The sequence below is a fragment of the Mauremys mutica genome, chromosome 9 (assembly GCF_020497125.1).
Source record: "Mauremys mutica isolate MM-2020 ecotype Southern chromosome 9, ASM2049712v1, whole genome shotgun sequence".
NCBI classification, from domain to species: domain Eukaryota; kingdom Metazoa; phylum Chordata; order Testudines; family Geoemydidae; genus Mauremys; species Mauremys mutica.
The window spans coordinates 80,559,416-80,586,190 of NC_059080.1; the positions used below are offsets into that span (position 1 = coordinate 80,559,416).

Consider the following 26,775-nt stretch of genomic DNA (forward strand, 5'->3'; position numbering starts at 1 on the left):
TTAAATGATGGACTCTAGCACAGTAACTTATTACTTATAGGCAATAAATTATCCAATAGACCATTTACAATATCATCCTACTAGTCCAAAGTCTGCTTGGAAAACTTCAAGTAGAATATTAAAGCCTAATAAATATTAATATTTATTAAGCCTAATAAAACAATTAGGGTTATATTCCGGCTTGGAATATATGGGCTCAGCTTTTATTGATGTGAAGCAAAAACCTATCCTCTTATCATAAGCCAGAACATTGGGCCAGATCCTATACATTGCTGAGTGCTATGGAAGATACAGGGCTTGATTCTGACCTTTCTCACCTTAATATAACTCCATTGACTTCAAATCGATATATTCCTGAAGTGTACCAGTGAGACACAGAATCAGGACTCCAGAGCCAAATTCAGCATTAGTGTAAGCAGGCTCAGCTTCAGTGAAGTCAGTGGTGTTACATCAGGACTGTATTTGAGAACAGAACATAAATGAACAACACAACACATTGGTTTATGGGTATGTGAAAGATAGGCACAAGAAACCATTCTTACTAACAATTCAAAAATCCTTTGTGTGTGTGTTTTTTGCTTTTATGTTGATTCTATAAATTAAACTTTTATAGTCAGTGAAATCACAAAGTTGGCTGACCTTTTCATGACTTTCACGTCATATAATATAAATATCAAGTTGACAGTAGACAGACCATTTCTGCCAATTGTATCACCTTTCTCCAATGAGCACTTAGCCGTGCCCCGCCCCTCCCAAATATCCCCCATTGGGTCTTTATCATCAAGAGATTACTGGGGCAAAGGTATCTTCTGAGGTATTTTTCTAAATTAATCACTGAGGGTGAAATAAACCCCTATGCAGTGGGCCAGCAGAAGTCACAAGCACCACGTACGTTCCTCGTGTCTTGGATCTTAAGTAAGACTTAGCTGATGCATAGGCCTCATTCTGGCCCTCTGTACAGGTTTGAAATGTCGCCCTTAGCTCCAATACTGCAAGTTGAACGTGTGCAGTACCGATGCTGCTGAAGCTTCTTCACAGAAGGTCTAGTCCTAGGTGTCTGCTTAGGAAAGCATCTTAAACTGAGTACCAGTGAAAAGCAGTAAAAAATGTCTGATGCTAAAAACGGCCAAGACTTTTCAAGTATTTTCCAGACGGTAGGCTTGACCCTACAAGGGGAGGAGAGGTTGTCTTTTGGTTAAGGCACAGGATTGAAAGCCAAGAAGACCTGGCTCGGTGACAGCCCTCCTATTTGACCCTGTGACTGGGTTTTCTCTTCTGTTAAAGGGAGTAATAGTTTCCTACCTCATAATTTATTTGTGAGGCCCCAAGATACCGTGATGAACAACACTGAAATGCTTATAAAGCAAATTGTATGCTGAGCACCTATAAACTCCAGTTTAAAGGAATTCAAGGTGCTTAGTACTCTGCAGACTCAACCCCTTTTAGATAGGAATGTTTTTTATAGTAAATAAGGGCTCAGTGCTGCGGTCTTATGGAGGTATAATTCTCATCAGTTGGACTGGAAGATTTGCCCTGTCAGGATTCCAGCAAGGTCAATCAGGGCCAAGGGTCCGAGCAGGGGCAAACTCAAGGCTGGCAGTGGCAGGGGAGTTCATAGTCAGATCCAGACCAGGGTTAATATCACGGGTCAAAGGCTGAATCAGGCAGTGAAGTCCAAATCAAGCTGAGGTCAAGCCAGGAATTCAACAGCAAGGAGCAGGACCAGTCATGGCAGCCACAGAATAACCACAGTGTTGCCTAGGCACTCCCTGGAATGCCCCTTAGGTTTATATAGGTCAGGAAGCCAATCAGGAGCCACGGGGCTGCTGTCTGTCAAACACTTGAGGCAAAACTTTCCATGGTCTGTGTCCACAATGGGTCATGGGAAATGGAGCACAAATCAGTTATAGCTGCTGCTGGGTAGCAGCCTGGGGTAGCTAGCTGCCTTAGGGGGGAGGGATAGCTCAGTGGTTTGAGCATTGGCCTGCTAAACCCAGGGTTGAGAGTTCAATCCTTGAGGGGGCCACTTAGGGATTTGGGGCAAAAAATTAGTACTTGGTCCTGCTAGTGAAGGCAGGGGGCTGGACCCAATGACCTTTTAAGGTCTCTTCCAGTTCTAAGAGATAGGTATATCTCCTTATTATATATTAGTAGCTCTATAGAACTGGATTCTAGACCTGTATAGGCCTTACATCCCTGCATAATGACCACAGGATCAAGTCACTATCTAGATTTCTGGACTTATAGATGATGATGGATCCTGAAAACATTGACATACAAGACTGTAAACACAATTTTAAATGAATCATAAATACTTTGAAATCATACTAATCTATGCTGGTGTTTATCACTACTTGAAGATATGCAATCTGGATTCATGATGATTTTTTTGTGTTTGAAATTTTGCCAGTGAAATCTTCTAGTGCCAGTAAAAGGAAATCTAAATATTTTCAGTAACAGGTGAAGAAGAGGGTCACTTTCCTGGTCTGCTCCCAGGCCCATTTGAGCTTGCTGTTAAAAATTGTATTTCTAACTAGACTTCTTATGTATTTTCTGCAGGTGGATAAGTGGGGCTGCTGTCGTCAATGCCTTTTATTCTGCAAGCAGGAATCAGATAGGTAAGGTTTACTAACATACTGAAGGTACAATTCTTTAATGGCCTGGTTATTTGTTTGTAAGCCTTGAAAGTGATATGAACCCAGTAGCATATGGACTGCAGAAGGCCCTCAGTCTAGCAGACCCACAGAGGTTTCATTACTTGGGGAGTAGGTAATTGTGGGGCTCTCACACGTGGATGGGGACTCCACATCTTCTGTACATGGAAGAACAGGGAAGTGGGCCATCTCTGCATAGGCCAGCAAGGAAAAGAGCTTGGAGTTCAGCTGTGGAAGGGAAAGAGATGTGGCCAGTGGGTCAAAGATTACATAGGTCCAGTGACCACAACCCTTGCCTAGGGGATGCCCAGGAGTTGCAGTAACTGTACCAGCCTGAGAGAGGAAGCAGTGGCCTGAGCTGCCCAGGGCTCTGTCTGTAGATTAGAGGTGGATTCTGTTCCTTACAACTCTTCCATAGTTCCTTCACACAAAGCCTATTTACTCTAGCTTTAGTCGGGACAGTGAATTTCATCCAGTTGAATAATGGGAGCATGAACTTACTGAACGTATTCCTTACAATCCCTTAACATCTCTTTTCATGTCTTCCTTATAGGCCATAAATCTCCTGCCCTTACATACATGGAGAGGTACGTTTCCCTGGGAGTATTCTCATCTAAATCAATGGGGCTACTCTCAGAGAAATGTCCTTTTGGCAAGGTAACAGAAGATGGCCCTATGTTAAATCATCTTGAAATATGAGTGTAACTCGCTTTAGCCTGTAAGGAGATATGTTTACACTGCAATAGGCTCAGCTGGCATTGTCATTTTTTTATCTTAAACCTACAATCACAAGGCACATTCTCTAAAGTACAGCTCTGTAAAATCTTGTTGAGACTAGGGGCTCCCTGGTTCCTATTTCTGCTAAGCATTTGTCATCTGTCAGATGACCTGAAACTTCTGGTCTGTCACGTGTTTCATCTCTCTTTAATTCTGGTTTCCTTTGTACTGGGAAAAAAAATGTCAACCTGGTAGATTAAACTCAGCACAAAAACAGCTTAAAGCACAAAAACAGCTTAAAGAAGAGAAGAAGACACAATAACAATCAAATAGCTTTAGCAATGCTTTTGGGTATAGCTAGAAAACTTGTAATATCAGCCTATCAGGCCCACCTTTGATTATACATAATTTGGAAATACACCTCTACCCCAATATAACGTGACCCGATATAACGCGGGTTCACATACAACGTGGTAAAGCTCTGACACGGTGCTCTGAGCAGCGTGTTAAGGGTGCTGGGCCGGGGCCAAGGAGTTGGATAAGGGGCAGAGGGTCTCAGGGAGGGTCATGGGCTTACCCCCCCAGAGTCTGGGAGACAGGGGCTGAGGAGGAAGGCATTTTTGGGGGGCCCGCAGTCCCAGAGTGGCCTTGGGGATTAGCGGGGGGCCAGGATCAGACGGCTCTGCTTCCCTCGCCCCGGCCCCTGCCAAACCCCTTGGGGAAGGGGTTTGGGGGAAGGGATCCCCCCGGCACTCACTGGCAGCAGTGGAAGCAGAGCAGCCCGATCCCAGCCCGCTCCACTCCACCAGCTCCCAGCCGCGGCACTCCACCTCCCGCAGCAGGAACAACATGCAGCATAAAAATCTGCTCACAGAGCTTTGTTTAAAATAGCTTTTGCTTAGTAATCAGTTGAACAGGAGTCATAATTTGGAAGCTTGAAGCTAATGACTGATAGTAAATATGAGCCATAAATTCTTATCTCATCTTTGAGCTGTGGCGTGTCACTTTATAAGTAAAGCAGAATGATCTTTACAGTTGATGCTTGGATAGCTTAGTAACACACTTAAGAAGATTTCTTCTAAAGCAGAGCTTTCAGCACAGTGCTTAGGGAATTTAGGGCTCTGTCCTGGTGCTTCAGTACAGCCGAGGGCAGGGGTGGTATGGATCCAGTAGGACCTCTGGGAGGCACTCTGCCTCAAAGAGAATTCTCCCTAAGCTGTTGGGCGTGCAAGGGGAATGATGGGAATAGCCCACTGCTAGAGACCTTCAGAAGGTGCACCATAGATTCCCCCATGCAGCCAGCTGTCTCTGTTGGCAGGTATATGGGAAGGAGGAGGTGGACCCATGTTCCTGTCGTCTTTGGGGTATCTTGCATCTTAGGAGTGCCTAGAGGAAGCAGGTTTTGCGCTTCAGGAACCAGAGCTGTGTTGTGCAGGTGTGCACAGGGCTGGTGTGGTGAGGTGCCTAAGAGTCCACAGAGCAGCAGGGCACACTCAGGCTCTTGATGCTCAGCAGGAGTTGCACATGGTCTCTTTTAAAATTTCCACTCTGAATGTACCTCATAACTTTATAGTGCCTCAGGTAACTCTAGTTAAGTCAGGATTTTGTTATGTAACAGGAGTCATGGAATCAATGCTCTTATAGGAGCGTGGGTAAAAACCCATGAGTCCTGACAGGATGTCTTCACTGTCCAGCCTTCGTGTGTCTGTTTGTATGTTCGATGATGACATTTTCATGCTCTTTCATTTGTGTATTCTGGAGTGACTCTGAAGTCCAAAGCGTGACACGCATGCTCGTGAGCAGATCGGGCAGACAAAGTCATTGGTGAGCATCTTGGTGCTACAGCAGTAGTATGATGCTTTTCCCTTGCAGCAAACAATCAGTTATTTCTGTCCTCTTCAAAGGCTTGGGAAGCTCTGAGTGCTGTGTGTTGCCATGCTGCTCTATTTAATGCAGTCTTCTCAACATCATCTGGTTTTATTGCACCAAAGTGTGTGCTGTTCTTGATGCTGTCCTTGTGGCGCTTTCTGGGGCAGCCTTGATTCCCGTGTTTTTGTGCCAATTATCCATAGAAAATTTTTCTGGGAAGTCGATATTCAGGCATCCTAATGATGTGTCCAACCCAGCGTAGTTGGGCTTTTATGAGCATAGCCTTGATGCTTGTGGTCTTTGACTTTTGGAGAACCTCCAGGTTGGTAATTTCGTCCTGCCAGCGGATCCCCATAATGATGTGCAGAGACCACATATGGGAGGCCTCTAGCTGTTTGATGCTCCATTTGTATGGTGTCCAGGTCGCACAGCCATAGAGAAGAGATGTGAGCACAAAAGCATTGCAAAGTTTTATTTTTGTTGAGAGGGTTATGTTCTGGGATTCAGGACTTTGCTACATAGCTTTCCTAATGACTGAGAAGCTTTCTCTATCCTGTTCATGATCCCTTTGTCAAGAGATCCATCTGTGGAGATGTTGCTGCCGAGAGAGATAAAACTGCCAACTTGCTTTAGTTGGATTCCTGTAATGTATATGCTAGGAGATATTGCATGGAGCGGTGAAGATGACTGGTGCAACACCACAGGTTTTTACAGGCTGTCTGTGAGGCCAAACAATTTTGATGCTTCAGCAAAGTGATCTACAAGGCACTGGAGATCTCACTCTGTGTGAGCTAGGAGGGCACAATCATCCGCAAAAAGTGCTTCTCTTATTAGTAGTTCTGTTACTTTTGTTTTTGCTTTAAGCCTTGTAAGATTGAAGACTGAGCGGTTGTGTCTGTATCTGATGAATATACCGCTGTTGAGCCCATCTGTAGCATGGTTGAGAACCTGGGTGAAGAAGAGGTTGAACCGTACAGGGGCAAGGACACAGCCTTGTTTGACTCCATTTGAACTGTGAAGAGTCAGTGAGATCTGCATTACCAAGTACCTGCCCTTGCATCTCCTCATGAAATAAATGGTCTTTACCAGTTTTGGTGGGCAACCAAGTTTGCTGAGGATCATCCATAATCCTCCTCTACTGACTGTATCAAATGCTTTTGTGAGATCAATGAAAACACTGGACAGATTCATGTTTGTTCGATACATTTTTCTTGTATTTAGAGTCCCTTATTCCTTTAAGGGAATACTATACAACAACTATACACCTTAAATGGAATTACCCAGACATTTCAATCTATATTAGATCCAAGTAAAGTTTCTCACCACATGCTTCCAGAAGTATTACTGACCAATGTCTAGGTCAGGACTCTTCCCCGGAGTCCAACGGCTGCTTCTTTTGTCTTCTCAGGTGCAAAGAGTGAGATAGACAGGGAGAGAAAAGAGAGGTACCTTTGGGGTATTTGCCCCTCCTTTGTAGAGTTTCAGTCCCCCTCTTGAAAAGCATTTCTAGCTGAGAACCAGGAACCAAAGAGTCTGTGTGGAAGAATGTTCCCTGCTGAGTTGCTTTCAACTGTATGCTCACATGCAGGTTTCGTTTTGTTTCCTCCCTTCCCCTTCTCTGCTTGATGATTCTGTTTACAGCTTAAATGCAAATTAATGCAAACAGACACTCCTTTGTTCAAGACAGATCTGTTTGATGTAATGTGAGTCTGAACATATATTTTTAATATCATAAAGGGGGAAATTTATAACTTTACACATACTGCTGCTACACACATTTTACCATGATATTACTGATCAGCAAGTTATACGTTTTCAGATGATACCTCACAAGGCATACTTTGTACAAATATTATTACAGTAGTGTATAGGGCAGTGGTGGGCAACCTGTGGGCTGCACGCAGCACATCTGGGTAATCCGCTGGCCGGCCGCCAGACAATTTGTTTACATTCGCACGGCCGCCCACAGCTCCCAGTGGCCGCGGTTTGCCGTTCCCGGCCAATGGGAGCTCCGGGAAGTAGTGGCCAGCACGCCAGCTTCCCACAGCTCTCATTGGCCGGGAATGGCAAACCACAGCCACTGGGAGCTGCGGGCAGCCGTGCAAATGTAAACAAACTGTCTTGTGGCCCACCTGTGGATTACCCTGATGGGCCACAGGTTGCCCACCACTGGTACAGGGTGTGAATAGAGGAGTGCCTTCTGTCACACCTCCATAGGAATATAAACAGCTGATGCTTTGTTTGATATTGCCCAGTTTTGCCAATAGTTAAGTTGTCACAAAGTAGCTGCAATGTCATTCATTTCTTTTCATTTCTATTGCATTTCCTGAAAATATTTAACATCAAAGCATTTGGACATTAGTTCTACAGTACAAATTGTGGTGATTAATCAATCTGCTGATTATTCTCAGCAGGCAGAATGCATGGACAATTACTGTGGCGTTTTATTTTGCCTTTTTAATATTTTCCTATTCCCCCTCCCTCAGTGGGATAGCTCAGTGGTTTGAGCATTGGCCTGCTAAACCCAGGGTTGTGAGTTCAATCCTTGAGGAGGCCACTTAGGGATCTGGGGCAAAAATTGGTCCTGCTAGTGAAGGCAGGGGGCTGGACTCGATGACCTTTCAAGGTCCCTTCCAGTTCTAGGAGATTGGTATATCTTCCTTTAAAAAAAAAAAAAATATTTTGAGGAAGGACTTGAACCAAACTAGGATTTATAGCAAAATACTGAATACATATATCTATTTTCTCTATTCTCCTTATGGAAAAATTGTCCACTAATTCCTCACTCCAGTTATATTGTAGTTCCACAATCATACCATTCACAATGGGAATTAATCCCTTGTTTTCTGGGGAACCCCCAGTAATGAGTGTAGAACAAGAACCTGCATAGAGTACAAAATAGAACAGAATTCTCTAATTTATGTTTGAGGGAAACAAGTTTTTAAAGATTTTTTTAATTCTTCATCTTTACACAATTGAAACATGCATTTAATTTAATCGATTTAATTGATTTATTTATTTGTGTCTGTTTTTCTGATTTTCTGTTAATGGCCTAAAGAAATGATCACAGAACTGGGTGAAAGGAACCCCTGTGGCCCAAATCTTCCCCTACTGCATATAACTTGCTCATATTGGTTCTCATGGAATCAATTCATATCCATTGCTGGGAGAATAAGGTCTTATCTCTGACAGTGACTCCCTGTGGGGCTTTGATCAAACAATTTATTCGCTTTCCTGTTATGGTCTCTGACCTCACTGGGTGTCGTGAGGATTAATTAGCATTGCTATAGTGGTTTGGGGGTGCCAAAAGCTGTATAATAGCTACGTACCATTACTTCTTTGTGCTGCACATAACAGCAAAGATCCAATGTAAAAGCCAGTTGTGAGGTGCTGAGCAAATGTGTGAAGGGATGTTTCCGTTTGCCCCATGTCTGATATATTTATTTATTTATTTGCTCATTTCTCTTGGCTTCTCAGAGAGCCTTCATATGTAAATATATTTATCCTTGATATTCTATTTGAGGGCAAACAGCTTGACTTCCTCACTGAAATCTATGTAAATGATTCTGTAATAAAATACATTTCTTGTAAGAGATCCCATACGAATGAATTACTTATTAAAGTCGAGTGCATGAAATAATGAATCGGCATCTTATTGTGTTTTCTTCCTTTGCAGTCTTCCCTGCAGGCATTTTGCAACCACCTTTCTTCAGTGCCTCTCAATCCAAATCACTGAATTATGGTGGCATTGGAATGGTCATTGGCCACGAAATCACTCATGGATTTGATGACAATGGTAAGGGTCAGGATTTTTATTTTTTGTAGATATTACATTATTGACTGCATACTTTGCAATCTAGTCATTCAAGGTAGAAGATAAAAAGATGGTGCTTCTAGGACTCAATCGTATTTCCGTGTGATTTGCACTGGTATTCTCTGAGAGCAACAGCCAAAGCACTACAGAGGCAGTAGCTTAGCCTCAGGGCTGCAGCAATAGCAGGGGCTCCGGAACTGGGAGGTCCAGAGGGCCATGACCCCACCACTTTTAAAAGTGAGGAGCAAGAAGGAGGCGGGGTCTTGGGGAGAAGAGGCAGCATGAAGGTGGGGCCTGAAGGGGAAGAGGCACCACAGGAGGCGGGACCATGGTTCAGGCACTGTTCCCCCCACACACACACTTTTAAGAAGCTTCCGTCACTCCTGAGCAGTAGCACAGCAGATGCTCTCCCTCCATCATGGTTTTTTGACTAGTGGATCTTCTGCTTTTCCCCCAGGCTATTCCCAAAGCCCCTTGTATGCTCTTGTGGAGAGAGCCGTATGTTGTAGGCAACAGTACCTGTCCTTCCTGGCTAGAACACAGGCTTGTTTTGAAAGAAGAAAAGGGCATCATTTCTGTGATTGCTTCATTATAGAAACACCTATTTGTATGGATAATTATACTGTAATATATTTTCTTCTAACTGAGAAAGTAACTTTTATTGCCCTTCATTACTACATCATCAGCTTGTTTCGTACATACATCATTCTGTGCACATATCATTACAGGTAGAAATTTTAATGAAAATGGGGACCTCATAGACTGGTGGACGCAAGAATCAGCACAACATTTTAAGGATCAGTCCCAGTGTATGGTATACCAGTATGGAAACTTTTCATGGGACCTAGCAGGTGGAAAACATGTAGGTCATTCATAATTTCTGTCTCTACAATCAAGTATCAGAGGGGTAGCCGTGATAGTCTGGATCTGAAAAAGCAGCAAAGAGTCCTGTGGCACCTTATAGACTAACAGACGTTTTGGAGCATGAGCTTTCGTGGGTGAATACCCACTTCGTCGGATGCATGTCTCTACAATGTCATTTTAAATGAAGTAAGATGGACATTTAAGGCCCAATCCCACAAACTCTTATTCATGAGAGTAGTGCCATTGTGGTGTATGGCCCAGATTAGCCCCCCTCAGAAAAACCTATGGAAGGAGACTTTGGTGGATGACATCTCCAAGAAGATCACATACACATTGTCTGTCCCAGCAGGGGCCAGGTTTTACCTCCCTTTGTAAGACCATGGTTGTGACTGCAAATCTGCACCAGCATTGGGCCCTGAAAGCCCACCCCTCCCCCTTCAACTTCCTGGTAGAACAGGAAAGATAATCTGCTATATTTTTGGCTTCATTTCCTTGGAGCTGGAGGTGGGGATAGTGTATCTCCCAGTCTAAACTCATCCCTACCTGCGACTTTCCCTGGCCCACTCAGTCTCTCCCCCTGCATTGTCAGCAGCACGGAACCCAAACCATAGAGACAGGCCTCCGGTGCATCTGGAGAGAGCTATGGTATTCATCACTATAGTATCTTGAGTCCTGAATAAGTAGAGGCTTGCAGGTTCAGGCCCTTAGTCTGTTTGTGCATGTTTAACATTCCATTAACTCATAAAAGCAGGTGACAATAACATCTGTCTTCTTTTTTTTAAACTGAATATGGGTCCAGACCATTTAACTCAAATGGCAAAATTTTCAGTTGAAGAAGTATTGAAGGATACTCAGTCATATCAGTGTATTTCTATTTCTCTTATAAACAGACACCTATATTAGCACATTTTCCTTCCATTGCTGCAGTCTCCTCTACTCCTTTGGTCTGGTATTTGCTTAGAGTCTAAGCAGAGCTGTGAACCCTTCAAAGTTCAATTTGAACAGCTTCATGAATTTGTCAGAACCATTTTGCATATATTCACAGGCTGTGAAGTTAAGCAAAGTTGGCATTCAAACAACTGTGGCTCTCTCATAGAGGAAGGGTCTTACAGTTAAAGACCTGGATTAGGATTTAAGGTTATGTGGGTTCTAATCTTGGATTTGCTGATTTCCTTGTGTGATCTTGGGCAAATCATATAAGCTCTCTTTGTCCCCAGTCCCCATCTGTAAAACTGGGATAACATCACTTCCCTACTTCATCAGGATGTTGTGAGAATGAATTCATTAATGTATGTGAGGCACTCAAATATCACCACAGAAAAGCCGATAAATAACTGTTAAATCTCATGTATCTACAATCCATGGTTTGGAATGCATACATTTGCATGGGTTTGTACAAAGTTTGGTGGTTCACTAGAACACCAGCCATATCCTGTGACTTGTCCCACGGAACTTATCCCAGTGAACCTCCTTCAAACTAAAAATGCACTGAAAAAAAGCATCCTCCTAACCAAACAGCGCAAAGAAATGTTGACACAGAAAGAGCCCTAATAATCTAGGCTAGTTGAGAAAGGCGGATAGAACTAGGCAGAAGTAAAGCAGACTTTGAGTGTCTTTGCCGTTCCAAACTTGCATTTCTCACATTTCAAAGACTGGGTTTCAATGCTCTTTCACCTGAAGTCTCTGCTGAGCTGCCTGCATTCTCTGTGGACAGCTTGTAAAGGCTTGTACTGCACTAATGTGCTTTCCAGTTTGCGTTGCTGTTTCTTTCACAGAGGAGGTCACACAGCAAATGAGCATGAGCCCCTGAAACACTGTTAGATAGTAAATGGGAGGAAGGTGTTAACAATAGCACCCAATTCCATTGTGAAAGGCCAGTTCTTACAACATCTATCTTGTTTATTTTGGACTTCTCCGGTAACCACATGCAGTGTTCAGCAGTGCTGAAAGCTATTTGTATAAAGAGCAGAGTTTCAATGGGATGGAACCTCCTGCTGCAAGTGATGAACGAGGGGTTGCTCCCAGCTGTAACTTTGACTCTTATTGTCTCTTTGTTGACAGCTGACAAGTCTGTTCGTTGCCATACAGAACATGCAAAGACAAACTCCCATCCTGAGGAGTTTTCAATCTAATAGCTATACCAATAAGATCACCAGAATCCTTTTAAAATAATTTCAAGGAAATAACAGTGCAGGTTTTTGTTCTGATATTTATCCACCCTCAGAATTGAATCTAATGATGAGTTGCAGTTTTATGACTTCAGATGACATGCAGCTTTGGATTAAGGACTGGCCAAGTTTTTCAATAAAAATAAAGAGCCAGGTTCTCCACTAGCATAGCTCCATTATCTTTAGTGTTAATATGCTGATTTACACCCACTGAGGATCTGTCTCAGTGTGTTGATTAGACCATGAAGTTAAGGTATCAGGCACCCACCTTGCCTGATATTCAGCAAAATTCCTAGTAAGGATCCAGCAGATTTGCCAGTCTTGGTTCTGTTAACTGATGTCTTCCAACATCATGAAGTCTGGGTCTTCCCTGCTTCATGGGTTTCCAGTGTATTCTGGCCACCATTGGCCTGGAGACCTTGAGCAATGATGATAAAACCACACCGAATCAGCCAGACCCACTGTTGAGATTATAGCAAAAGTAAGGAGGATGGGTTTGAGAAAGATAAGAAGCTGGATGTTAAGGACACAAAGAACAAGAAAGTGAATTAATCAGCAGACATCAGAAAGTCTGGGCAAGAAAGATATGACAGCCATAAAATGCTTATTGTATCAAGAGGGAGGGAATTAGGGTTTGGAGACAAGAGAGGCAGACAATGTTCAGATGCGTTAACATAAATCTTCTGTTAAACATTCAAATTTGGGGGGGCTTGCTTGAAATTTTTGCCATTCACTCATCTCTGCTTTGGAACCTGAGACCTCTAGTCAAGGCCAAAGTGGGTAAATAAACAGGAGATATTCAGAAGTTTAGCACTGTAATTCCCAGGATAGAGAAGCTTTTCCTGCCAGAAAACCTGCAACTTTTTCATTTCTCTTTTTGCAGCTGAGTGGAATCAATACGCTGGGAGAAAACATTGCTGATAATGGAGGTGTTAGACAAGCTTATAAGGTGAGAAAGATCCATTTTCTCTCTGTCCTCACAGTTGAGATTATTACTGTTGAAACAAATTTATTAAAGTGCCTTGGTGGAGGGAAGCAGTTTTTATGTGGCAAAGACAGAATGACACTTTACTGTAATTCTCTGTCACCGAGTCAGCTTCGAAAACAACGGAAACCTTGTTACCTTTTGTTCAGTATATTACTCACTTTAGGGAAGGGATTCTCTATTCCTAGTGTTCTTTCGTTTATTATTGCCCATTATAGGTCTCTCTCGCTATTACTCATTGGGCATAAAGAATTTGTAGAATGAAAACACTTAGTGAATCAATGGCACACAAACTTTAATCTGACTGAATTATCATATTGACCTGTTGTCTCTGTCTGTTCACCAGCATTCTGTTTATGAATGGCAGGGAAAGGTAACGGTAGTCTTCCAAGCTCCACCCACAAAACAGTCTCCGCCCACATGGAACGCCATTCACAGTAGATTGCTCAGATGTTCAAAATGTGATCCTGCTTGCTTTCAGGGCTTAGTTCCCCCTTACTGAGGTCCAAATACACCCATCAGCTCTGTGGGCTCCTTGTGCTAGGCTGCCCCTGGGTGGGGGCTAGGGTGACCAGACAGCAAATGTGAAAAATCAGGATGGGGGGGGTAATAGGAGCCTATATAAGAAAATGACCCAAAAATCGGGACTGTCCCTATGAAATCAGGACATCTGGTCACCCTAGTGGGAACCCAAATAGGGTTCCCACTTTGACTGAAGCTATTCCGGGAGATTTTTTTTTCCCAACATAATGTCATTTTCTTAAAATATCCTATTAAAATCTCCTGGATTGCTTTCAATAGTCACCAGGAGATCAATGCCGATTCCGGGAGACTCCAGGCCAATCCTAGAGGCCCAGATGCCTTGCTAGGCTCTTCTAGGCTTCTTAGGTTTGGGATGGGAAAATGGCAGTACTTTCCCAGTTCCACTCTTGTGGCATCACAGTGAGCTGTCCATAACAGCAGATGATGTAGATCCTCATAATATGACCAGCCCTCCCCTTTTCCACTTTAATCAGAGTGAAATATTTCACAATTTTGACACTTAATGAATTATCACTCCACACCAGAGCACCCCTGGAACAAATGGGGCAGCTCGGACCTCTCAGAGCTATTGTTTCAGGTTCTGCAAACACGGGAATCACTGCATCAGTTACGCTCAGTTCACTAGAGAGTTCCTGGAAAGCTTAGATTCTGGAGAACGAGGCAGCAGCCAGAAAGAGGAGCTGGTATGTCATACTGCTACCTAAAAGCTCAATCCAAGCCCTGGTTTAGTGGACTATTTAGCATTTAAACAAGACAGCACAAATACACAGGACATTATCCTGACTCAAGTCAATGGGAGCCAGAGCAAAACTAGTATAGGGAATACTCGCAAGTCAGCAGTACTACCACGAAGGAACTGGGTCTTCAGAGTTACTGTGATATCACAGATATGGGCTGTATTATGAACATGTGAGAGGAGCAAGTTTCACTTGATGACAACAGATTTTTTGCAAGATTTTACAAGAATTTATTTCAGGGAAAAGTTTCACCATTTCTGCCAATGAACACTTTTTCTTCTTTTCAAAATAAAAAGAACCTACAGACTAACAAATCAACTTAATTACAGCCTGAAAATGGCCTGCATTTTCATAAAAGAAGCCATGGGGAAATTTTCTTTTTCATCAAGAAATGTTGCATTTGTCACCGCAAAATCAGTTTTACACCAGAAGTGGGTATGAATCAGATTCTGATTGCCTACTGTGTAAATATGGAGTAAGAGGAATGAAGTTACTCCACATTCACACCACATGAGTCAGACCAGATTCTGATCTAATAGATCTTATAACTGAAGCATTGTCGTAATTCCTGTGGTAATAGCCTATGGATTTAATTTAATTAAATAATTTGAAATTACTTACAGTCATGGAGAAAACAAAGAATTTGGGAACAGAATAACATGTGTGTATTGTGTGAAATTGGAGAAGATGATGATTTTTGCTGCAACTGAAACTTGTAACCCCACAGCTCTAACTGTAATATCATAGAAAGGATCAGGCTAGAAATGTTAGCTGATTAAACAGCAGAATAAAGCCTCTGTTTATACACTAATCATCTTGGAGACAGATTGTGCCCCCTTGAGCCCAGGCACAGAGGGATCCTTCATGCGCAGAAGCTGCTCAGTCCACTCCCACTGCTGTCCCTTCACCTAGGCAGCAGAGCTCACTCTGCATAGTGCAGCGTCCAGGTGGTCTGAGAGGAAGAGTGGGTGGGTGAGATGCACATCGTCTCCTTATTCTGGTCTCAGGCACTGTACTTTAGGAAGACAGCACAGCATCAGGCTGCATTAACTTTTCTACATAGCCCCAGGCTCTGGGGGCCACGGTGGGGTAGTCCCTGTTAGAGTGACTGAGGGTCAGGGCCTCCATGTGATTGGCTCTCTGGGGCCTGCCAGATTTGGAAGTTGGCCCCTCACTCTTGTCTGTGGAAGTTCAATCCCCCCGTCCACAAGGAGATGATATGAGCAGGGCTTAAATTCAGCTGGTGCTGTCTGGAGCAGAGCTCTGGTAAACATTTTTCAACCCCCCCTAGAGTCTTTATAGGATTTGGGGAGAGGGATGGGGAGGAGGACTCCAGGAAATACTCTATAAGGATGTAAACCTTGGATATGAGGGAATCTCCCAGAAGCCCCCTGCCATGGTTTTTACCACGGTGGGGGACAATCTAGCCCTAGGTAATTAGTAATGCTGGGAAATGCAGCGCAAGTACATGACAGTTAAATGGGATCTGATAAAATATTAACTAATGTAAAGCTTGCTGAAGTGGGGAGGTTATTGTCTAGAGTTATTGCCTACAGTCTATATTGTTATTGTCATACAAGCACAATTCTTCTCCTGTAAATTATCTTTCCTATAAAAAAGTGCATGACATCTGGATGCCGAGGGCATGACATATTACCAGCTATCACACCTTTCCTACTGAGACAATGCTATCGCTGTGTTTCCTTTTCTGTCAGTAAATTGCATTCCTTGGGCCTAAGCCTCCCCTCACTTACCCCAGTATAAATCAGGAGTAACTGCCTGAACTCGGTGGAGCTACACCACTGTAAAACTGATCTGAGAGGAGAATCAGGCCCTGGGTCAATCAGGCCATTGCATTTCTTTCCTATGCTGCACATCGGTGGTATTCAGCCAGAGAGGATACCTAAGATAGTCTTGCTGTAGTATGTCAAATAATCCATGTTCCTTCTCATTATAGTGCCATTTTGATAAGGGAAATAGGAAATCATAACATTTCTGCTCCATTTGTTTTGCAGGCCTATGAAAACTTTGTCAAAAAAAATGGAAAAGAAAAACTGCTTCCCGGGCTTGACATGAACCATAAGCAGCTGTTCTTCCTGAACTTTGCACAGGTATTGTATCCTTCTTGACTGAAGGTTTGACAATCATTTTGAGTTACAATTTCACTGTAAGCTGGAACAGCAGTCTGACTTTTCTCATTCTAACAAGAGCTGGCAGGATTGTTAAATTGAGCAGTGGCCATAGCAAAGCAGACAGGATGTTAATCCTAGCTACACACTTGAATTCATGCAGGAGTAAGTCTGCTAGGCTCAAATGCCTGTGAAAATGCACTACAGTATGTGGGGTTTTATAGAATCCACATATTTTCACTGTGGTCCAATTTGAAATGTGTTCTCCAGCATTAAATGTTTCGTAATAAAACTAAAGCAGCACTTTTCTTGAAAAATCTTATTCACAACAGATCACTTTCTTTCTGATATGTTTCTAGATATGGTGTGGAACATACCGTCCAGAATATGCTGTCAACTCCATTAAAACTGATTCGCATAGCCCAGGCAAATTCAGGTCAGTGTTTATAATCATCCTCGGCTGTAAGGTAGCTTTTCATTGTAGATATCAGAGCACTCTACAAAGCAGGGCAAGTATCATTTTATGGATGTGACACAAAGAAGTGACATGACTATCTCAAGGTCAGACAGCAGGTCAGTGACAGAGCCGGGATTGGATTGCAGACTTCCAGGCCTGTGTCCTTTCCATGTTGCCTCCTATGATCATGTTCATTTAAGTTAGCGCTAGCCTCTGCTAAGGTGCTCCCCACGATGGCTGAAAGACAGACAGGGAAGTGACTTAAGGGGCTGCATGGCCTGAAGGCTAGGATTGAAATCCTGGCTCTGCTGAAGTCAATGGCAAAACTCCCACTGATTTCATCGGGGCAAGGATTTCACTTTGTATGTCTCTCTTGACAGCTTTAAGGGGAGAGGGCTCAGTCAGGGAAAGATGAAGAAATCAAATGGTCTCTCCACAAATAGGGATAATGAAAGGGAGGAGGATGGGCCTCTCTCTATGGTGGGAGCTCTGTTGCGTAAAGATATGCAGGCATCACACCAAATCAGAAGCAGGAGCACCCTCCAGAACTCCAGGGGTGTTTTTGTTTTGTTTTTTATTGTCTGAATTGGGTCTTTTCCTTCACTGGTATTGCACAGACAGTGTGACTGTATCCCTAGACCTACATTATTATTATTTAATTATACTGAGGCAGGGCCACAAACAGGACTCGGGCAACATTGTACTGGGCACTGTACACAAACAAGGGAAACAAGGTCCCTGTTCCCTCCCTATCGCTAACAAGAGGGAAGAAAAAAAGGCTGGTGACAGAGATTCTCCATCCCTTGAGCAACAACAGACCCATGCACTGTGGCGTGATGGAGAGTAGAGTCATAGGTGGTAGGAGTCCAAATGCCAGAGCCAAGGGGCAAGATAGGGTGGGAGCCAGGAATCAGAACCAAGGGTCAGAACTGCATTACCAGGAGTCAGGGAAGGCAGCAGTAGGGCTGGTCAGAGGCAAAAGCAAAGCTGGGACAGGACTGGGAGGGGTCTAGGCTGGAGCAGTGGTGGAGAAGAGCTTGGAGAGAGAGACAAGCACAGGGAAGCAGATCTGTGGACATGTGCATTGAGCAACCGGCAACCTACTGCTCCTGCTGAGCTTGAGAACCGGCCTGCTAGCTTCCTCAGCCAGTCAGGCAGGGCAGTCCGTCAGCCAGCCTAGCTGACTTGTTGGGCTCTCAGGATTACCAAGCAGGTGCAGCTGCAGGCCTTCCCCCTGACAAGCCGACCAATTTTAGAGAAAGCTGACTCCGTGTCTGAGGGGGTGTCAGGAGGAAGGCCCTGCAGCTGCACTTGCTCAGTACTCCTGACAGTCTAAAGAGTCAGCTAGGCTGCCTGACTTCCTTTTCCCCTGCAGGGGCTGCTCCCAGGGCAGGTCAGACCCACCTCCGGAATCTCCCCCAGCTGCAGTAAGCTCCACGGCTCCAGCTGTGTCCTCCCCACTCAGAGAGGCTGCTCCAGATGTCACCCCTCCTCCCCCACACGGAGGCTGCAGCTCCAGCTGTCAGCCCCCCACTCGGGTAGAAGACTGCTGGGAAAACCACAGAGATGGTAACCCACGCTCCCATATCCTGCTACCCTCACTTCTGTGTGCTGCTGGCAGTGGCTTTGGAGCCGGGCACCCAATCAGCAGCCTTCTTCTCTGGCTGCCCAGCTCTGAAGGCAGCACCCCTGCCAGCACCAGGGCAGAAGTGAGGGTGGCAATCCCATGGCCCCCCTACAATAGCCTTGCAACCCTCCACTTTTGGGCTGGGACCCCCATGGTTACCACACCTTGAAATTTCAGACGTAAACGTCTCAAAATGTGAAATTGACTAATTTAAAAAAACCCTGGTCATGAAACTGACCAAAATGGACTCTGAATTTGGTAGGGCCCTACTCAGGGGCGGCTCCAGGCCCCAGCATGCCAAGCGCGTGCTTGGGGCGGCATGCCGCGTGGGGCGCTCTGCCGGTCGCCGGGAGGGCGGCAGGCGGCTCCGGTGGACCTCCCGCAGGCGTGCCTGCAGAGGGTCCGCTGGTCCCGCGGCTCCATCGAAGCCGCGGGACCAGCAGACCCTCCGCAGGCATGCCTGCGGGAGGTCCATCGGAGCCACGGGACCGGCGACCGGCAGAGCGCCCCCCGCGGCATGCCGCCGTGCTTGGGGCGGCAAAATGTCTAGAGGCGCCCCTGGCCCTACTTATGAGGTTTAGGTGCCGAGATGCTGCAGACAGTGTGGGCTGATTAGGACTCTTACATTTTAACCTAAACCAGCACAACATTCAGTTTGAGCAACATAAAAACACGGTGTTTGTTCTTATAAATCCAATTGGTGGATGCCACAATAACTGTGCTAGCCACAAAAATCATTGTGAACCCTACAGCACTTGCACTCCCGCTGATCACATTATCTTCTGCTACAGTTCATCATATCACTTCCAAAGGGCTTTCTTTCTTAACCCCTGCTCTTTACCAGAGAATTATTGCTTATCCCACATATTCAAATATTTGGTGAAAGCAGTGACTGTTCCTGCGGTTGTCATTAAACTGGCATTTTGGTGTGGGCGTTTCTGTGTAATCTGCAAACCTCTCCCCAAGGCAATTATATTTAAAACTCCGGCAATCCGCTGAATCTAGGCACAATGTTAATGTGGGTCTGCGGCAGTTCTTTATAGCTTTGCCTCATATTTGTGTTATTAATTTGTACAGTTCATTAGTTCTTGTAAATTAATCGGCTTGATGTCTTTATGCATTTATATTTGGATGCACTTTGCTTCAATGTCATACATTAAATCTCACTACTATTTTATATCTATATAGGTGGCTACAAACAAGACATGTGCCTAATCCTGCAGACTTTTACTCACACAAGTCATCTTACATGAGAAATCTCATTGATATTAATGTAATGATTTCCAGGATCAGGCCCAACATAAAACTCTAAAATATAAAGCATCTTTGTACATATTAGAATCATATCTAAAACTACAATATATTTAATTTAAATATATAAAACTACCAGTATATTAATGACTTTGTATCAAAAAGTCATATGGACTCAAAATGTATAGGTTTATTTTATGCCTATTGCATTTGCTGGAGCTGATTTATTTCTCTGTCAAGGTGGGATGGGCAGTTCTTTATATTGCTCTGTTATTTGCATTATATGTTTTTAATGTATGGATTGGGTGTTTTGAGCACTGGATGGGGAATAACAGAAGCTTGTAGAATCCTGAAGTTGTTGATCAGATTACATTTGTTAAAATTTGAATAAATGTAGCAATAGAATACAATATCTAACCACAATAAAATAAATGTGAAAGGAAGCCTTAGATTTAGGTGTCACTAACGGAGGAAAAATAAATGAAGTAATTTTTCAGCTAATTTGCATTTGATTGTTATTCCATGTTAAAACAAATCAGATATAACAACAGATACAAGTCAAATCCTGCTCATGTGACTCACCTTATGGTACTAATGACATAACTAAAAAAAGCAGGATTTGTTCTCCACTGCCAATAGATCAAAAATAATGCCAGCTGTAAGTCAGATTTTATTACACACAGAATATCTTTGGCTATGTTTTTGGCAAAATCCCACTTCAGTGACTCCAGCCCTGGGGTTGGTCAAGGCTTTGCTGGATCACTTACTAGAAAGCCATCTTTGTTTTCTTTTCTGTCTTCTATTTGGTCCCATGTGCTGCTGATGGCTCCTGACAATACTTACCAAATATTCCCCTTTTGATTTTACAGGGCTGATCCAGTAATTCATAACAAATGTAATCTGATAAACTGCTTCACCTCTATTACTGCTCACAATTTCCACAGACAGGTCTTGATTATATTGAATCTAATTGTTATTGAAATTATTCAGAAAATGATTTCTGCAAATAGTTCTTGTTTCACAATCAATTCAGTGCCACTATTTGATATTTGACATTAAATACTGGAGTTGTTTTGACTAGATGTATAGGTCACAGGGTATATTTCTGCCATGGGAGGGGTGTAATTCTTAGAATCAGGTTTCACAATACAAATCTGAAAATTGCTTTTTACTAGCATTTCCCAAAATTCACTTAAAATCTACTGTTTATATCAACATTTCTTCCAGAAAACTTGTTCACTAGAATATTTGTGGACAGTGACCAGAAAGAGGGGCATGACTATAGTCAAATGCAATGAATCCTAACAAAAAACTTCTTCAATATTCCTCCAGCTCTAGGTTTTACCTACTTTTTACAGAGGACTTAAAGCACAAGTGGAGCTGTCTGAAAATTTTTCACCAAAACTAACGAAAGGCCATTACCCTGTTCCTATTATGTCAATGAGAGTTTGACTCCAATAGACATCAATGGAAATAATATCAGGCCTGTGTTTCTACGGGTCATCTTCTTTTGTATGTGATAGGGAATATGCAAACTGGAAAAATAAAAATTTAGTTAGGCCACTACAATTTTAGAGGAGAAAGGGGGATAACCTGAAAAAGCTTAGAATTATGGATGTTTCTTGAAATATTTTGAGATGCAGAAAATAACAGTTAGCTTTTATTTTAAGTTGGGTCTTAAAGAGAATCAGTGGTGCCAACTTCTTTTTGTTTTTGTTTTAAAGGGTCATAGGATCATTGCAGAACTCTGCAGAGTTTACCGAAGCCTTTTCATGCACCACGACAGAGTACATGGACCCTGCAAAAAAGTGCCGTGTTTGGTGACAGAGCTATAAACCAGGCAGCCCAAGGACAAACTTCCCAGGCAAACAGAAATTTGGAACTTACTGGGAGGACTGGGGGAAGGAAATGACAAAAGTCATTTGTTAGCGGACAAAAAAACCCCAACAATATCTGTGAGATCAGAGATTCAAAACAATCGATTCTTCAAATTAAGGTTTATAGCCAAGGCAACAAATATATAAGCTGCTTTTTTATGACCAAACTTTGCAAAATATAAATCACTTAATTGTGTACCTATTGCTTCACTTTTAAACAACATTGTTGTTATAGTTTAATTCTGTTTCCCATTTGGTCTACAGATTTTTTTATTCTCACTGAGGAACACTTAATCATCTACTCCTTTGAGAATGTATGCTAATATTTCTGATCAGATGGAGGAAGAAGATATTAAGTAACACACTATCTTGGACACCAAAATATAATGAGACAACAGTTCATATAAAAAATGTCGGACTCCGTGCCCTCTTCTGTCATGATAAATGTGTTCTACCAAATGTTTGTTTTCATTTTTACTTGAAATGATTTATATTAGAAAAGTCCAAAGACCTGTTGTAATTCACTTAAATAATTTCTCAGTAATTATTCCAATGCTTAAAGGCTGAATTCACTATTTACTTGGTTTTATTTACTACTTTCCAGCCAAAATGAAAATGTAGCTAATTTATTAATTTTTGAGTTTATAATCAGTAATGTTGTGATCTAAGACCCGTTCACAGTTTTCTAAGGGTTTTCTTGTTCTCTCTAAACTTGGTCTTTTTAAAAGATTTGTAGTAATATATAAATCATAGTTTTTATATTTAATTCTGAGCTACACTTATGACTTGAAGTTATTGTTATATATTTGATCAGTGGCAACATAATTGAGAAATTTTAGTTACACATAGTCTGATATAATATGACAAAGTCTATAAAACAGATCTCTAAAGGGATGCACAAAAAAACAACTTTTCAGACTCACTTTTTCAATTTTTAGGGCCTGATCCAGGAAATACTTTGACTTTGTTGATGTGAGTAGTCCATTTGAAGTCAATGAGACTGGTTATGTCATTAGAGTTATATAAGTGTTTGCAAGATTGGACCCTTAATCGGTACTGGCAAAAGGCTTTAAATACACTATGATATATATGAAATGCCCTCGTGCAGGTTGCCAAGGAACTTACTGCTTCTTGTATCAAAGCCAGTTAAGACTTCCAAAAATAAACACCACATACCTCCAATGACTTCTATAATGGGTATACTGTAATTAAAAAACTATGTTCATTTTAGCTTTCTGAGTTTGTCATCTGGGGAAAACCTTTTGATAATAAATTGAAAGTATGAGCCAACTGCTCATTGTTGTCTACAATGACTGCAGTGTGTGTGTGTTTTCTGTAGGAGATGTGCAATAACAAAGATGTGTTGTCTGCCGTAGAGGTACAGAAATTCCAAACTCCCGGGGTGCCTGATATGATTAACATGAGAACTCAAATTATTTGGTGATAGTTTAAAAAAAGAAATGGATAATTTGGAACCTAGGGAAATTACACCAAAATGGACTATGCTAGTCTTTGTCTCACGTGCGTTCATCACAGCAGGCTGACAAACAAAATACATCAAAACATAGAGCACCAAGTCCTCTTCCTGCACCCTGCCCAAGTAGTCAGGCTTAGTGCAAGAGCAAGAGGAAAAAATACTCTGTGGATGCTACTGCAGCTCACCAGCCACTGCATTGCCACTCTACAAAGGACAACAGCAGTGGCTCTGCATAGTGGCAGCCCCCAGGCCATCTGCGAGCTCTGCACTGCCAAAGCCATTGTACAGAGATCCTGACAGAGCCACACACAACTTGGCTCTGCAATGTATTCCCAGTGTAGACCCCTGAGCTGGCTTTCCAAATTCTACCTCCCAATACCTTGCACAAGACAACTCTAATCCCACTCCATCTGGGTCCCCCTGTAGCCACAGCAAAGGGGATAGCAATGTGTGACCTAGGGAGCCCTTCAGTGCCAGCTGGCAGAGGGCACGCCATAATATAACTCATATCAGGCCTGCACTCTCCTTGCTCCAACTCGCTATTGTCATAATCTGTACCTAAAAGGTGCCCTGGAAGATATTATACGTAAACTGGTGACATGTTGATCATTAATATTAGTGTGTGGTGTATGTACAGCTGATATATGAATAATTATAAATATGTGCTGGAAATATTTTCTTAACATGTGTTTGGCAAACAGGATTTAAGACCATCCCCACCTTAGACAAAGGTATGTGGTTCTGCCTGCTTGAATGTGTTTCCAATGTAAATTGAGCAAGGAGAGACAACGGAATTACATTTACACGCAAAGTAGACAAAGTCATCAGGCAAACCAGTGTGGGGCATGGCCTCTTAACAATGGATGATGGAAGATGCAACTCCAAGAAACCTCCTTGCCTCCTGAGATAAGGTTATTGAACTTTGGAAGAGATAAGCAAAGATAGAGAGCCATTTTGGTATCCATTAGTGGCCAAGGGTCTTGTATATCTGAGGAAAAACAAATAGAGATTTTCAACCAAGTAGGCTGAAAGTCTCTGGAAACTGAAGATAAATGAGAAACCTCCTTATATTCAGACTTCCTGAAGTTAAATGTAGTCACTAGAAAGCATGTATAGTTTGTAACTTTTCATATCTCTTTCATTTGTACTAGAAACCCACTTAATCCTAAATTTTTGGTTAATGAGCTTAGTTTTAGGTTTTACCACAAACCATCTGAATGCTGTGTGTTTCAACCACATGTGGGCAGGCCTTCAGCTAAACTAGCAGGCTGGGACATATGGTGTCTCTTTGGAGGCAGCAAACTTAATATCTTCTGTGAGGGCCCAGTGAGAGGGACTGGACACTACAGAGGAGATAGTTTTAGGGAGACTCAGGACCAGAAGGACTGTTGGTGTCACCCTACAATGAGTAACCAGGATGATGGAAGCCAAGGTGAGGCTACCGTGCTGTGGGCATGCTGTTGGCATCAGGGCTCTGAGCCAAAGCTGCACAGCAGAGAGGTACCCGTGGTTACAGGGCAGGCAGTGACGGAACACCTTACGAGCCTAAAGTGTCACACAATGGCCCCAAAGAAAGATTACAGAAGAGGAATAACAAGAAAAAAAAAAGACAACCTTGTATTGTGTTTCTTTCTCTACTGGATCCCTCTCTCACCCCACTCTATCTATTATCTTAGGTACTTATATGGCCCCCATTATTGTATTGTCTGAATGCTTCAGAATCTGATGTGTTTCACATTTCCCTAGTTTGTTTATGAAAATGTCATGTGGGACTATGTGAAAAGCCTTACTAAAATCAAGATACATAAGTCTAGTGCTTCCCACCCCCACCCCTCAAGGTAGTAACCCTTTCAAAGAAAAAAAATAAAGTAGTTTCGACATGATTTGTTCTTAACCCTATTATGCTCTAGGTGCTTACAAATGTATTGTTTAATAATTTGTTCAAGTGTCTTTCCAGTTAACGTTAGGCTGAGTGGTCTATAATTCTCCAAGTCCTTTTTCTTTTTAAAGATAGGTACTTTGTTTCCCTTCCTCCAGTCCTCTGGGGCCTCAACCATCCTCCATGACTTCTCAAAGATAATCGCTAATGGTTCCAAGATGTACTTCAGGAACTAGCTGAAGCACCATAGAATTAATTTCATTAGGCTCTGCTGACCTGAATACATCTAACTTACCTAAATATTCTTTAGCCTTTTCTTTCCCTAGCAGAGGGACAGCATGAGAAAGCACAAAGGTGCTTGTTGGAAAGTTTAACAAATGTGCATTGGAGGCTTGTGTCAACAACTTGGTAACAAATAAGAGAGGATCGGTAGCATGAGGATAGAGCGTGAAGGGCCTAGAAAGTGAAGACAAGCAGCTTATGTTTCATGCAGTAGAGAAGGGGGAGACAATGGGGAATGCGAAGAGGAAGTGACATGGTCAAAGCCACAGGCTAGGGCAGGGGTAGGCAACCTATGGCACGTGTGCCAAAGGCAGCCCGAGAGCTGATTTTCAGTGGCACTCACACTGCCCGGTTCCTGGCCACCAGTCCAGGGAGCTCTGCATTTTAATTTAATTTTAAATGAAGCTTCTTAAACATTTTAAAAACCTTATTTACTTTACATACAACAATAGTTTAGTTATATATTATAGACTTATGGAAAGAGACCTTTACAAACATTAAAATGTATTACTGGCACATGAAACCTTAAATTAGAGTGAATAAAAGAAGACTCGGCACACCACTTCTGAAAGGTTTCCGACCCCTGGGCTAGGGAAATGATCTTTGCTTCAGCATTCTGAATGGATATGAGACGGGCAAGATTGCATTTGTCAATGAAATAAAGAAGGATGTTGCAGTAATCAAGACATGCAATGATGAGAGCTTTCACAAGTTTTAGCTGGATGGACAGGAAAGGCTCTCTCTTACAGATGATCTACATAAAGAATTGGCAAAATTTAGACATAGCCTGGGGGTGAAGACCTAGAGAGAGGTCCAAGTTGAAGATGAGAAGCAGGTAAGGATGGTGTTATTTTCCATAGTAACCAAGAAAGGAAGTAGTAGGGAGGCTTGGTTGGGGAAGATTAGAAGCTCTGTTTTAGCTTGAGAAGACAGCTAACTTAGTGGAGAAGGAGAGGAAAATCCATGGCCAATAATGTTGCTCAGTAGTACAGTTGTTTCTCTCAGACTGGCAATAAGAAGCTACTCATCTTATGGAAAGTACCAAAAAAACACTGGCCACAGCAGCAGCAGAAATTGTTGGATGAAGCAGAACCTCTACCCCATCACAGTTGGACCAGATGACTTGCTGAGGCCAGCTTTTTCTTTTGTGATTTTTCCCCTATGTTTCATTGTCTGCCTCTTTTTTTTCTTATTAGAGAGACCAGGTGGGTGAGGTAATATCTTTTATTGGACCAACTTCTGTTGGTGAGAGACAAGCTTTCAAGCTACACAGAGCTCTTCCTCAGGTATGAGAAAGGTACTCAGAGTGTCACAGCTAAATAAAAGATTGAACGCAGTTTAGCATATGTAGTTAGAATATGTGCTAAGGGAACATTCCAGGTGAAGTGGCTGGTTAACGCCCTTTTAGGTATAGGACAAAAAAAGGGGTTAGTGGAGTACAGATT

At 42.7% G+C, this 26,775-nt stretch overlaps 1 protein-coding gene across 2 annotated transcripts in view; it reads left to right on the forward strand.

Moving 5' to 3' along the window:
- Positions 1-22,977, forward strand: part of MME (membrane metalloendopeptidase) — a 61,488-nt gene extending 38,511 nt beyond the window's left edge. For both annotated transcript variants that reach the window (XM_045029153.1, XM_045029152.1), the window contains exons 17-23: positions 2,560-2,618; positions 8,917-9,036; positions 9,783-9,916; positions 12,970-13,035; positions 16,367-16,462; positions 16,840-16,916; positions 21,540-22,977. In XM_045029153.1, the coding sequence (XP_044885088.1) occupies positions 2,560-2,618; positions 8,917-9,036; positions 9,783-9,916; positions 12,970-13,035; positions 16,367-16,462; positions 16,840-16,916; positions 21,540-21,639 (652 nt within the window). In that variant the 3' untranslated portion in view covers positions 21,640-22,977. The remainder of the gene's footprint in view (positions 1-2,559; positions 2,619-8,916; positions 9,037-9,782; positions 9,917-12,969; positions 13,036-16,366; positions 16,463-16,839; positions 16,917-21,539) is intronic.
- Positions 22,978-26,775: the final 3,798 nt, after the last annotated feature.